The sequence below is a fragment of the Megalobrama amblycephala genome, linkage group LG2, assembly GCF_018812025.1.
Source record: "Megalobrama amblycephala isolate DHTTF-2021 linkage group LG2, ASM1881202v1, whole genome shotgun sequence".
In the NCBI taxonomy this organism is placed as follows: Eukaryota; Metazoa; Chordata; class Actinopteri; order Cypriniformes; family Xenocyprididae; genus Megalobrama; species Megalobrama amblycephala.
Genome location: NC_063045.1, coordinates 60,600,439 through 60,615,785, shown reverse-complemented (window position 1 = coordinate 60,615,785; position 15,347 = coordinate 60,600,439). Strand labels below are relative to the sequence as shown.

The 15,347-nt window shown below is 38.8% G+C and overlaps 1 protein-coding gene across 1 annotated transcript in view; it reads right to left on the bottom strand.

The window, feature by feature from the left end:
• LOC125262529 (ras-related protein Rab-3C-like) overlaps window positions 1-15,347 on the bottom strand; it is a 34,575-nt gene that overhangs the window by 13,351 nt on the left and 5,877 nt on the right. The window contains exon 3 of the mRNA XM_048181332.1: window positions 1,771-1,889. Coding sequence (XP_048037289.1) covers window positions 1,771-1,889 — 119 coding nt within the window. The remainder of the gene's footprint in view (window positions 1-1,770; window positions 1,890-15,347) is intronic.

Here is a 15,347-nt window from a genome sequence, read left to right as displayed (position 1 = left end):
ACTGAATTAAATTCAATAAGATGACAGTTTATATTATGTATTTTAACAGTGTTGTTCTATAAAACCATATATTGTCTATATGTAATATTATTGCCTCATTGTTATTAGATATGTATTTTAAAGGGTTAGTTCACCCAAAAATGAAAATTATGTCATTAATAACCCTCATGTCGTTCCAAACCCGTAAGACCTTCGTTCATCTTCAGAACACAGTTTAAGATATTTTAGATTTAGTCCGAGAGCTTTCTGTCCCTCCATTGAAAATGTATGAACGGTACACTGTCCATGTCCAGAAAGGTAATAAAAACATCATCAAAGTAGTCCATGTGACATCAGTGGGTTAGTTAGAAGTTTTTGAAGCATCGAAAATACATTTTGGTCCAAAAATAACAAAAACTACGACTTTATTCAGCATTGTCTTCTCTTCTGGAATCCTTTCCATTGAATTGATTCCATTGAATTGATTCCATTGAACTGATTCCATTAAATCCTTTCATCTGTCGCGTTGGTAATGCACTTTTACGTCGCCGTGGTTGTTTTTGGCGATTAGGACATCCGCGACATGCACGCTTACGCACCATTTTAAAAAATATAGTAATACCAAAATACAAACAATGTAGAATAGCTTGAATACAGCGTGCGTCTCCCTCAGACTGTAAACGAAGCTCTGCCGCACTGGATAACACGTCAGCAGCTTCACTGCGGAGTCGTGAACCACACTCCGGAGCAGAAGGGGGCGGTAATGCACCAATAAGCTGGATGCCAACCGCCGTAAAACAGGAAAGAAGAAGAAGAAGCGGAGTCATGAACGCGAATTGACAACAGACCCGGAAGAGAAGACAATGCTGAATAAATTCGTAGTCTTTGTTATTTTTGGACCAAAATGTATTTTCGATGCTTCAAAATGTCGCGGATGTCCTAATCGCCAAAAACAACCACGGCGACGTAAAAGTGCATTACCAACACCGACAGATGAAAGGATTCAATGGAATCAGTTCAATGGAATCAGTTCAATGGAATCAGTTCAATGGAATCAATTCAATGGAAAGGATTCCGGAAGAGAAGACAATGCTGAATAAAGTCGTAGTTTTTGTTATTTTTGGACCAAAATGTATTTTCGATGCTTCAAAAACTTCTAACTAACCCACTGATGTCACATGGACTACTTTGATGATGTTTTTATTACCTTTCTGGACATGGACAGTATACCGTACATACATTTTCAATGGAGGGACAGAAAGCTCTCGGACTAAATCTAAAATATCTTAAACTGTGTTTCGAAGATGAACGGAGGTCTTACGGGTGTGGAACGACATGAGGGTGAGTAATAAATGACATAATTTTCATTTTTGGGTGAACTAACCCTTTAAATCATTTTTAAAGGCTTAGGTCTTTGCCTAAGTGTATTTTTAGAACTACAAAAAATATCCGCTTACTCGATTAATCGTCAAAATAATCGACAGATAATTCGATTACCAAAATAATCTTTAAAATGTATGGCCTCGCCACTGCTATGTTTATTTTAATACCAAACAATGAATCACTAAAGCAATGTGATGATGATTTATAAACTTGAGATATTTATTCTGTCTCAATCATGGCGTTGGTGTTTTGTTCTGCACACACACACACACACACACACACACACACACAATCTGTTATGCAGAAATACCAATTCAAGTTCTGCAAAATCAGCTCTGCATGATCAAATGTTGGCGTCACGTCCAGTGATTTTGGCTCCGATCGCAAAGATCAGCAGAGGTGACTCACCAGTCCTGGACGGCTCCGAACGACTCCTCGTTGGTGATGTCATACATGAGGATGAAGCCCATGGCTCCACGATAGTACGCCGTGGTGATGGTGCGGTATCTCTCCTGACCGGCAGTATCCTTAAAAATACACACAAAACAACCTTGTTAGATCAGACACTCATTTGAATTTGACTCTTAAACACTTTTTTAACAGTTTAAACCCAAAATCCCAGAGTAACTAGAGATGCACTGAAGTATCGACCAATAATTGGTATAAAAGCTATTATTTTCACTATCGTTTAAAAACAGCCGATGATCAGGGCAGATTATATCCTGTCAATCAAAAGGGTGTGGAAAAACATGTCAAACTTATACTGTGTGTGAAGAAAATCTCTCTTCTCTTGTGTTTAAAGGGGACTTATAATGCCTATAATTACCTATAAAGTCTCTGTATTTCAAATAATATTCATATAATATTTCAGAAGGCTTGATAAATGAGAGCAGGAAGTCATTTAACATTTTATTCCAGATTGTTCCCAAATTTAGCAGGGAAAAGTGGAGACATGCCAGGGGTTACCATGGCGATCGAGCAGTACGGCAGGAAGTATCAGTAGCGCTGGTTGGGTGGGTGGAAATAATAGAGCAAATTATGGACCTTAAAGTGTCATATTTTACACTTTTGTTGCATGTCATTTCTCCCAGCTGAGCAGTTATAATGTTAGTAAAGGATTCTTGCATCAAAAACAACAACATCACTTTCTCTCTGATGTTTGTTATGATTGTTTTGGTGATTGCAAATCAAGTTGCTGAATACTGAATGGCTGTTGATATGTAAATGTGGGCGGTCATATGTTAATGAGCTCAGTTTCAACCCCGAGTACAACAAGGAAAGGAAGATATTGTTCTGACACAAATTAATGCAGTGATATAATATTTTAAAATAATTTTTAAAAGCTTTTTGATAACTGCTTTGCAACAAAACGTCACAGAAAAAAAAAAAAAAATATTTACACAAAAATAAACCACATTAAATATGTTTTACTGAAATGCCGTTTATATACGAATTAATGGTGTGCGGTACTATTATAGCTTTTATTCATTAACAGTTTAAATTAGTTTTTTATATTTTCCATTTTAATTTGTTAATTAGTACAGTTTTTGTGCCATTTATATTATTTATTTAAATATATCTATCTAGTTTTTATGAATTTTTATTAAAAAAAGTCTATTTTAAAATCTATTTTATTTTAAGTAACAAAATGTTTTTATGTTTTTAGTTTTAGTTAACTATAATAACCCTAATCATTAACCACAAAGGTGCTTTAAAGTCAACTTAAGGTACGTTTACAAGACAGCGAAGTACTAAAAACAGAAAAACGTTGTCAAAAAATTTTATATTTTCCATTTGCATTTTAATTTGTTAAAGTTTTAGTAATTAGTACAGTTTTGTGCCATTTATATTATTTATTTAAATATGTCTTTCTACTTTTTATTATTTTTATTTAAAATAAAAATTTTAGCTATTTTAGTTATTAGTTATTTTAATGCATCATGTATGAGAACATGCAAAATGTTTTCCTGGCAACTAGCTGAAATAAAACAATACTCTATTTTATTTTAAGTAAAACATAGTAAAACTAAGATTTTAGTTTTAGTTAACTATAATAACCCTGATAATGAACCACAAAGGTGCTTTAAAGTCAACTTAAGGTACATTTACAAGACAGCGAAGTACTAAAAACAGAAAAACGTTGTCAAAGACCGATCTGCAAAAACGACTAAAAATGCTGTATTCTGCTGCTAGGCCAGTAGATGGCGATGTCACTTTTTAAAAAAACACTACGCACCTATAGACTGAACACGTAATGACGTCATCGTTTTTACAAATTTGCATTTTTCATATTTACAATAATGGTATCGTTCTCAAAAACGTGCACTTTGAAATCCGTTTTCAAAAGCTTGAGTTTTCAGGCCCCCAAAACGCAGTTGTTGTGTAAATGAATGGCCAAAATACATAAAAAGTTTTCTGGTTTTAGTTGAAAATGTTGTCGTGTTAAAACACATTTTACTTCTTTTCAACCACACATCATCATTATTTCTGTCTTACAATAATTCAAATTATCATAGAAGTACTGGGATTTATAGTTTATAGTTCGGATATAAACACTGACCTCTACGGAAGCGATCAAAATAGAGTAAATCACCTTATGAAAGTAACTTGATGCATCAAATAATGATTGTATAAATTACATCATTACACCAGTAGGAGGCGACAAGTGACTGTTAAAAATGTATTTAAAATGTTTTATGTCTATGTAAAATGTATTTGTCATTGAATCATTCATTCAAGAGATTTGTTCAAAAATGCCGATTCATTCGGTAATGAAACAAGTGAGGTATTTGAGTGAGTCATTGAATCATTCATTCAAGAGATTTGTTCAAAAACGCCGATTCATTCGGTAATGAAACAAGTGAGGTATTTGAGTGAGTCATTGAATCATTCCTTCAAGAGATTTGTTCAAAAACGCAGATTCATTCGGTAATGAAACAAGTGAGGTATTTGAGTGAGTCATTGAATCATTCCTTCAAGAGATTTGTTCAAAAATGCTGATTCATTCAGTAATGAAACAAGTGAGGTATTTGAGTGAGTCACTGAATCACTCATTCAAGAGATTTGTTCAAAAACGCCGATTCATTCAGTAATGAAACAAGTGAGGTATTTGTGTGAGTCATTGAATCATTCATTCAAGAGATTTGTTCAAAAATGGCAATTCATTCAGTAATGAAACAAGTGAGGTATTTGAGTGAGTCATTGAATCATTCATTCAAGAGATTTGTTCAAAAATGCCGATTCATTCGGTAATGAAACAAGTGAGGTATTTGAGTGAGTCATTGAATCATTCATTCAAGAGATTTGTTCAAAAACGCTGATTCATTTGGTAATGAAACAAGTGAAGTATTTGAGTGAGTCATTGAATCATTCCTTCAAGAGATTTGTTCAAAAACGCCAATTCATTCAGTAATGAAACAAGTGAAGTATTTGAGTGAGTCACTGAATCATTCAATCAAGAGATTTGTTCAAAAATGCAGATTCATTCAGTAATGAAACAAGTGAGGTATTTGAGTGAGTCATTGAATCATTCATTCAAACCATTTTTTAAATATTAATTCTAATTAATTAAATGAAATACACTGCAGCAGTTAATATTTTGTGCCACTAACACTGCCCTCTAGTGTGAAGTGGACCATGACAAACTGGTAAATCCTGCTCCTCCTACAGAGTGTGTGCTCTTATCTGCCACAGACAGATCCAATGAGCGACCACACACCTTATTCACTCACTCACACACACATACAATACAAAAGAGAAGCGCACACACACACACACACATTGTGGGCAAAATATAAAGCATCAGGCTCCATTAGGAGGCTTTACGATGATCTAGAACCGCAAGCAATTATAAAATGGGCTCTGAGCGTCTCTTTATGGCTCTGTGAAAGGCTTCTGTTTGGACACACACAGACTGAAGTGGAGGCTCTAATTACCACAAACAGAGCTTCTGATAAGAGCAAACAGCATGCGGTCGCTCCCTTAGCAGGTGCTGGTCAATCTTGTCCACGACCCCTCGAGAGAGAGCAAAATGTACCATTTACTAGGTACATATATACATATAACTCTTTCAGTCTGCTTGAGGTTACATTAGGCCTGTCGATCAATTAAAAATGTAATCAAATTAATAAAATAATAAATAATAAATAAGCCAACATGTTAAATTGACAGCCCTATTTTTAATAGTACTTTCTTCTCTTAAAAAAAATAAATAATAAATACATTTAAAAATAAATAAATTAAATAATTGACGATCCTATTTTTTATATATTTTATTTACTAAAAAGAAAATCAGGGATGAAAAAATTTAGCTTTAGAATTCAATTAAAAAATAATGATTAAATAAAAAATATATATATTTTAAAATAAATAAAAAATAATAAAATTAAACAATTTAAATCATCAGTCCAACTTTTAATATACTGTATTCTTTAATAAATAAGGGATGAGAAAATGTAGCTTTAGAAGTAAATTATAAAAAAAACTAATGAAAACCTATTTTAAAATAAATAATAAAATCAATAAAAAAACAAAAAAATAATTATTAATACTTGAAACAATTAAATCAGCATTGTAAATTAATGACCCTACCTTTAATATTACTTGAGAGCTATAAGATATAGGAGGCAGATGACTGATCCATGTGAGTCACTTAAGGGATCTTATGCAAGCGGAAGAGCTTCATATCCGACACATGAAATGCTAGTGAGCGTATGACACTAATTTGAGTCAGCGTGAGCGGCCTATGGTCTGACTGCAGACAGCGTCATTGTTACAACACTTCAGCTGCTGTAAGGGAATAAATAAAGATGACTGTGCATGCAACACCACATCAAGACAAATCGAATTCATTAACTAAAATGTCACTATTTTGCTCAAAATGACAATATATGAAGTAGCGAGCAACAAGGAAAATGAGCTTGCTTTAAAATCATTACATGCTGTACATTATATCCTTCATTTCACTGCCTCTAAAACACCAACCATTGCTTCTAATAAATGTTTTTGTGATTGATTTGGTTTACGCATAACCTTTTCGACCTCAGACTCACTGGGTCACAAACTAAAGGCTGAAATGATGTTCTCTAAAAGACACAGAAGATAATGGAGTCATTACTGTTACCGACTCAGATGTGGGACTGGTGCTGTTGAAAGGTCAAGCTGTCAAAAACGCTGTGACTTATAATGGAGATGACACAAAAACATCATACACTGTGACACAGCAAGACAGATGGGGTCAATGGATTTTTTAATATTTTTGTCTGTTCTGCTTATCAAGGCTGCATTTATCTGGTCAACTAATGAGCTAATATTGTGAGATGATATAGCAATTTAAAATAAGAGTTTTTCTATGTGAATATAGTGTAAAATATAATTTATTCCTGTGATCAAAGCAAAAAATTACGAATTTTCAGCATCATTACTCCATTTACAGTGTCACATTATCCTTCAGAAATCATTCTATGATGATTTGCTGTGCTGCTTTGTATTTTTGCAGCAGCAGGGGGCGTATCCATTCATGATGGGGGAGGAGAGAGACAATCAGTAGAAGGGGGCGTGTCTTCTCGTGATGGGGGAGGAGAGAGTGAGCCAATCAGCAGTAGGGGGTGTGTCCACTCATGAAGGGGAGGAGAAAGAGTGAGCCAATCAGCAGTAGGGGAGTGTCCACTCATGAAGGAGGAGGAGAGAGAGCCAATCAGCAGTAGGGGGCGCATCTATTCATAATAGGGGAGGAGAAAGAGTGAGCCAATCAGCAGTAGGGAAATGTCCACTCATGAAGGGGGAGGAGAGAGAGTGAGCCAATCAGCAGTAAGGGGCATGTTCACTCATGATGGGGGAGGAGAAAGAGTGAGCCAATCAGCAGTAGGGGCGTATCCACTCATAATGGGGGAGAAGAGAGTGAACCAATCAGCAGTAGGGGAGTGTTCACTCATGATGGGGGAGGAGAGAGTGAACCAATCAGCAGTAGGGGAGTGTCCACTCATGATGGGGGAGAAGAGAGTGAACCAATCAGCAGTAGGGGGCATGTTCACTCATGATGGGGGAGGAGAGAGTGAACCAATCAGCAGTAGGGGAGTGTCCACTCATGATGGGGGAGAAGAGAGTGAACCAATCAGCAGTAGGGGGCATGTTCACTCATGATGGGGGAGGAGAGAGTGAGCCAATCAGCAGTAAGGGGCGTGTCCATTCATGATGGAGGAGGAGAGGAGCGAGCCAATCAGTAGTAGGGGGTGTGTCCACTCATGATGGGGGAGGAGAGAGTGAGCCAATCAGTAGTAGGGGGTGTGTCCACTCATGATGGGGGAGGAGAGAGTGAGCCAATCAGCAGTAGGGGGTGTGTCCACTCATGATGGGGGAGAAGAGAGTGAACCAATCAGCAGTAGGGGGCATGTTCACTCATGATGGGGGAGGAGAGAATGAGCCAATCAGCAGTAGGGGAGTGTCCACTCATGATGGGGGAGAAGAGAGTGAACCAATCAGCAGTAGGGGGCATGTTCACTCATGATGGGGGAGGAGAGAATGAGCCAATCAGCAGTAGGGGAGTGTCCACTCATGATGGGGGAGAAGAGAGTGAACCAATCAGCAGTAGGGGGCATGTTCACTCATGATGGGGGAGGAGAGAATGAGCCAATCAGCAGTAGGGGTGTGTCCACTCATGATGGGGGAGGAGAGAGTGAGCCAATCAGCAGTAGGGGGTGTGTCCACTCATGATGGGGGAGAAGAGAGTGAGCCAATCAGCAGTAGGGGAGTGTCCAGTCATGATGGGGGAGGAGAGAGTGAGCCAATCAGCAGAAAGGGGCGTGTCCATTCATGATGGAGGAGGAGAGAAGCGAGCCAATCAGTAGTAGGGGGTGTGTCCACTCATGATGGGGGAGGAGAGAGTGAGCCAATCAGTAGTAGGGGGTGTGTCCACTCATGATGGGGAGGAGAGAGTGAGCCAATCAGCAGTAAGGGGCATGTTCACTCATGATGGGGGAGGAGAAAGAGTGAGCCAATCAGCAGTAGGGGGCGTGCCCACTCATGATGGGGGAGGAGAGAGAGTGAGCCAATCACCAGTAGGGGAGTGTCCACTCATGAAGGGGGAGGAGAGAGCGGGCCAATCAGTAGTAGGGGGTGTGTCCACTCATGATGGGGGAGGAGAGAGTGAGCCAATCAGTAGTAGGGGGTGTGTCCACTCATGATGGGGGAGGAGAGAGTGAGCCAATCAGCAGTAGGGGAGTGTCCACTCATGATGGGGGAGGAGAGTGAGCCAATCAGCAGTAGGGGAGTGTCCACTCATGATGGGGGAGGAGAGAGAGTGAGCCAATCACCAGTAGGGGAGTGTCCACTCAGGAAGAGGGAGGAGAGAGCGAGCCAATCAGTAGTAGGGGGTGTGTCCACTCATGATGGGGGAGGAGAGAGTGAGCCAATCAGCAGTAAGGGGCATGTCCATTCATGATGGGGGAGGAGAGTGAGCCAATCAGCAGTAGGGGGCATGTTCACTTATGATGGGGGAGGAGAGAATGAGCCAATCAGCAGTAGGGGAGTGTCCACTCATGATGGGGGAGAAGAGAGTGAACCAATCAGCAGTAGGGGGCATGTTCACTCATGATGGGGGAGGAGAGAATGAGCCAATCAGCAGTAGGGGTGTGTCCACTCATGATGGGGGAGGAGAGAGTGAGCCAATCAGCAGTAGGGGGTGTGTCCACTCATGATGGGGGAGAGTGAGCCAATCAGCAGTAGGGGAGTGTCCACTCATGATGGAGTAGGAGAGAGTGAGCCAATCAGCAGAAAGGGGCGTGTCCATTCATGATGGAGGAGGAGAGAAGCGAGCCAATCAGTAGTAGGGGGTGTGTCCACTCATGATGGGGGAGGAGAGAGTGAGCCAATCAGTAGTAGGGGGTGTGTCCACTCATGATGGGGGAGGAGAGAGTGAGCCAATCAGCAGTAATGGGCATGTTCACTCATGATGGGGGAGGAGAAAGAGTGAGCCAATGAGCAGTAGGGGGCGTGCCCACTCATGATGGGGGAGGAGAGAGAGTGAGCCAATCACCAGTAGGGGAGTGTCCACTCATGAAGGGGGAGGAGAGAGCGGGCCAATCAGCAGTAGGGGGCGTGTCCACTCATGACGGGGGAGGAGAGAGAAGTGAGCAAGAGGGAGATTTGAAAAAAGACTAGAAAGAGAGATGGCTGAGAGACATTATAAAAGAGAAAAGTTCAGAGGAATATCACTGGGAAAAGAAAGGTTATGATCAAGCGAGAGCTTTAGAAATGCTTTCCAGCGCTAGAGACCCAAACAGGAAGCCCTGAAAACAGACACAGAGGCAGCGTTGTTTCTGCTCCATATGTGAGTGGTTTTCATTTCCTATATGGAACAGTGGCCGTGTCGTCATTAAGGTAATGAAGAACATGTTCGTCAATGCGTCACCCTCATTCTGATGGGGCCGGTCCGTTCGCATGCCATCTGAGAGATTCATGTGTCTGGAGACGCTCCAAATCCCACGCTGAGTTTTATTGATCTGTGACTTATGTGGACTAACCCTTTATCCTTTCATTGGGCCAATAAATTAACGTTAGACAATGTGATCGAGTCATTTAGGAGATGGGCTGTTACCTCCTTCCTCTGGGGCCGGTTGGGAGAAGGAGATTTGATTTAGAAGGGTGAATGCTGGGAGTGAGCTAAAATACTTAAGATCAGCAGCTGAGCAAATGAGGACTGGTAAAAAAAAACAGCTGACACTTTCACAGTCTGAAGGAAAGACGCTCAGCGAGCGAAGAGCAGAGAAAATCAATTCACGCTCGCACAAAGAAATTCACAGACAGCATGTCACAGTGCAAAGAGATGGAGAACCACGGCAGGTGATGAAGATCAATCACACCTACAGTTTCACTACAGTTAATGATGGTTAAAACTCATACAGTTTATACCGCAATATATCTACTGTGAGAAAAAAAGCATAAACGGCTTCATTGATTATGTGTCGCAACATGCTTGTGTCTGGTGAGACTGTCACTTTTGTCCAAACCAAGCGATTATGATGACAGTATATATTAAACATGTTCTGATTTTCACATTCAGTGTGAACAGAGAAATTACTTCTCACTGCAAATGTGTTTTGCCTGGTTAGGACAAAGTGTTGAAAATGCAAATTTAACTGTAAGAAAAGTTTGGTAGTTGGGTATTTCATTTCCAAATGAAGCAATGTTAGTTTCTTCAGCTGAAAGGTCTCTTTTTTATCATATTTACAAAGTGAACACATTTTGCATCGCTTTTAGGACTTTTGATTTTTTGAGAACACAAAAAAGCATTGAAATTAAATAGCTGTGAATGAAAGGAGACATATGCCACGGGGAAAAGAAGACACACACACACACACACACACACACAAGCACACACACATGAACTCGCTCACCTCCTCATTCTACCTCTACGATCTCTCCCAAGAGGCTTCGTGGTTGAAAGAGTGAGTGTAAAAATAGCTCAAGATGAATAGTCATGCCATCGGTGGTGGCGTCTCCTCTGACCACAAAGCACATGGACGACGAACGTACAGATTTGGGTAGATATGAAGCATTTTAAGACTGGTAGAGCTTTAAATTCAATACTAAACTGATAATAATTACACTCTCATCACTCTCAGTCCATGACTGCAAATTAGATTACAGACATTAGAGGTTAATCTAATAAGCAACTAAGTAGGATATAAATAATAAAATACAAGATGGAAAGCAAAAATCTGCTCTATTCTTGATTGCAATCAGTGGTAATATGATATTTGACTATTTTTAGTTTGCCAGAAAATACCCACAACTTCTTGACTAATTTTAATATATATATAACATCACAACAATTAAAGGGGGGGTGTAATGCTATTCCATGCATTCTGACTTATTTACACTGTTGAAGAGTTGCATTCTCATGCCAAACATGGCCAAAGTTTCAAAACATGTGTTGGATGTATGATGGAGTATTTCTGTGCCAAATGACTACTTCCGGTTTCGGTACAGGATTCTGAGAGTTTTTTCCGAGTGTGTCCTGTATGATGTCAAAAGAGAGCGGAATTCCTTGTACAGACACTTCTCCCTGATAAGCGTGCACACACGCATCACCCAGAGCAAGATCACGCCCATCAACGCGTTTCGTTAGGGATACGGAAGCCGAGAGATTTTTCAACAATGGCTGTGTCCCAATTCAGGAGCTGCACCCTTTGAAGGCTGCATACATCATCGGTCTCATTTAAAAAAAATAACCGTTAGATTGCAACGTAAGAAAGAAATTACAGTATTTTACACCTCACATTGAACATCAGTCAATTTTATTACAGTTACTTTTCTTAAAGGTGCCCTAGAACCCTTTTTCACAAGATATAATATAAGTCTAAGGTGTCCCCTGAATGTGTCTGTGAAGTTTCAGCTCAAAATACCCCATAGATTTTTTATTATTCAATTTTTTAACTGCCTATTTTGGGGCATAATTAAATATGCACCCATTCAGTGCGTGTCCCCTTTAAATCCTCACGCTCCCCGCCCCCGAGCTCGCAACTCTATAATACATTGCATAAACAAAGATCACACAGCTAATATAACCCTCAAAATGGATCTTTACAAAGTGTTCGTCATGCATGTTGCATGCATGCATTAGATCAGTGGTTCTCAAACTGGGGAGAATGATTTCAAGGGGTCGCGAGTTGGTTTGAAAAAATTCTGTATTTTCTGATTACAAAAAATATTTTTCAATACTAAAAAATTAAGATTACAAATAAATATTTTTTGAATTGAACAGAATTGATTAGAAGGTTTTAAAAAAAAAAAAAAAATTAAATAATATTTCATGACGTCACCGTGCGGCGACTGATCGCTAGTTATCAATACTGTACGCAACTGCACGTGGAAACTGCAAGAATGGATAAATTTGTAATTCGCAAGGTTAAAAATGTTGAGGAAATTGTGGACAGTCTGCCTGAATCATCATCAATGGATGTACTGCTTCCGTTTGGCTCTACTTATTTGTGCGAGCAGACTTTTTCCGCTGTTACATACATGAAAAATAAATACAGATCACGTCTTGATGTTGAGGATGATCTGCGAGTAGCCGTATCCAACATCAGGCCACAGATTACGCTTTTGTGCACCGAAAAACAAGTGCACCCATCCCACTTAAAGGTAAGCCTAAATACAGTAAATATTATGGAAGTTTGTTTCTGCCACATAAGAAAATATTTGAAAAGATAATTGTGATTTTTTTAATCTAAAAATTGCGTTTACATCTCGCTATTCTGACTTGTTTTCTCATAATTGTGAAATATAAACTTGCAGTGCGAGTTATAAAGTTATAAATGATATAAAGTCGCAATTACCTTTTTTATTTTTTATTCTGTGGTGGAAACAAGCTTCCATAGGAAGTGGATGTGGATTTAAAACAACTTTTTTTTTGTTTATTGTTTGTGTATTCTGTGGTAGTGGGTCGCGAGTTCTCGTCGATGTTAGTTTAGGGGTCGCTGGCTAAAAAGTTTGAGAACCACTGCATTAGATCATGTGAGTATAGTATTTATTTGGATGTTTACATTTGATTCTGAATGAGTTTGAGGTTATGCTCCGTGGCTAACGGCTAATGCTACACTGTTGGAGAGATTTATAAAGAATGAAGTTGTGTTTATGAATTATACAGACTGCAAGTGTTTAAAAATGAAAATAGCGACGGCTCTTGTCTCCGTGAATACAGTAAGAAACGATGGTAACTTTAACTACGTTTAACAGTACATTAGCAACATGTTAACGAAACATTTAGAAAGACAATTTACAAATATCACTAAATATATCATGATATCATGGATCATGTCAGTTATTATTGCTCCATCTGCCATTTTTCACTATTGTTCTTGCTTGCTTACCTAGTCTGATGATTCAGCTGTGCACAGATCCAGACGTTAATACTGGCTGCCCTTGTGTAATGCCTTGAACATGAGCTGGCATATGCAAATATTGGGGGCGTATATATTAATGATCCCGACTGTTGCATCACAGTCAGTGTTATGTTGAGATTCGCCTGTTCTTTAGAGGACTTTTGCACAAATCAAATTTACATAGGAAGGAGGAAACAATGGTGTTTGAGACTCACTGTATGTCATTTCCATTATTTAACTATGCTGAGGTATATTCAATTTTCAATTCTAGGGCACCTTTAAATATGACATCCTTGATGACGTATGCAGCCTTCAAATGTGACCTCCGAAGGACGCAGTCTCTGAAATGAGACGCAGCTCCTGTCACCGAAAGAGTGTGTTTTTGGTTGTGAGGGAAAGATTACCTTTTTCAGCTTCCCAAAGAACCCAGCGTTAAGGGAACAGAGGATGAAGTTTGTTTTTCCGGGGCCACAACGGAGTTGTGCACATATGTTTGTTTGTTCCCGGGATTTCATTAATGAATGCTTTGTAAAAAAGTCCCAGTTCGGCACTGGATTTGCAGATGTCAGGTGGTGAGTAAAGCTGCATCAGATGTCTGTGTTTTGTTGGCAATCAGCGCACAAGTGCATATAATCTAAACAACACGAACGCTTTTGTTCCCTTTGTATTTATAATGATGTTGCAGCTAGCAGACATTGCAGAAGCTCTTTAGCTCTGCCCATGGCACTGACGGAAGACACGCCTCCAGGATCTCAGCTTTTTCTGGAAAGACTCGGTTTAGCGTATCTATCTTTTATAAATATGACAAAACTAAAGACTTTTCGAAGATATGAAGGATGCATTGTTACTCTATCTGTACTCAAGATTGACATGAGATTGGCAGAAACTGTGTGTGATACCCCCCCCCCCCTTTAAAGGGATATTTATCCTATTAATTCAATGATAGAAAGCAAGATACTAAACATATTAACCTTAAAAAACATCTGAAAATTTTTATTATCTGTTGAAAAATCTGTTGGTAGATGGAATTGACACAATTTATATAAAGTTTAACATTATTATTATTATTGTTATTATTATATTAATTAGTCAAGCAGACATCAGCTGACAATCTTAAAATAATGTCATATTGATATATATATATATATATATATATATATATATATATATATATATATATATACAGTATAAACTGTGAATTAAATGAACTCTGTATACTGGAGGTTGTGCAATTAGAGCAGGTTCAGAGGTGTCAAGTGATCACAGAGTGATCTTAATAATAAATGTGAGGTACGTGGGAACACTTCCTATTATGTTTCTTCTCAGAAACCCATCATTAGTTTATTGCAACATCTCCGAAATGAGCATGAGGTGATGAGAGTCTAGTTTCTTGACACACTTCAATAACCCTCTACAGTGAGAGCGAAGGAGGCGACGCTAATAAAATCACGCGCTTTAGACGTGTTTTAGCTAGAGCCATTCAGTTTTTCAACATTTAGCCCTAACAAGTTGGTTTTCACTTTTTGGCCTCGTGCAGTAATTATCAGACATTTTCAGTTTGCACTAAATGCGCATTGTCACTTTAAATGGCACGTCGGGGCAAATTCAAAAGCTTTTCACTGGATTGATTGACTTGCATTCTTTAAACTCAAAATGAAGCCGCTCAGATCTATAATGCTAAATGAGCTATTCTCACGGCGCTGAATGAGACACATGATTCACAGCCGATGCGGCTGCGCTTCCTGTAACAAAAACGTTGAGCCCAGCTGTTCCTGTCCCCGACATCTGTTTAATATAATAGGGGAACGACAGGAGCTATAAAGACTCTTGAGGATGTTTTATCACATTTATTCTGCGATAAACTCATGTCCTACATACTGAAATGTGCTAGGATATGTTTTGCAAAATAATGTACATAGTGCGACGACGCTACTGAATCGAAACGTTTGGCTTTAATTCAGTGACTTTTTTACGGTAAAACAGTACTACAGTATTACCATGGTTTTGGTGAGCACACTTAATCAATATATTTTCTTAAGACATAAGCCAAAATGTTACTTAATGTAGGTTAATATAATTAATTTTGGCTTAATTTCACCATAA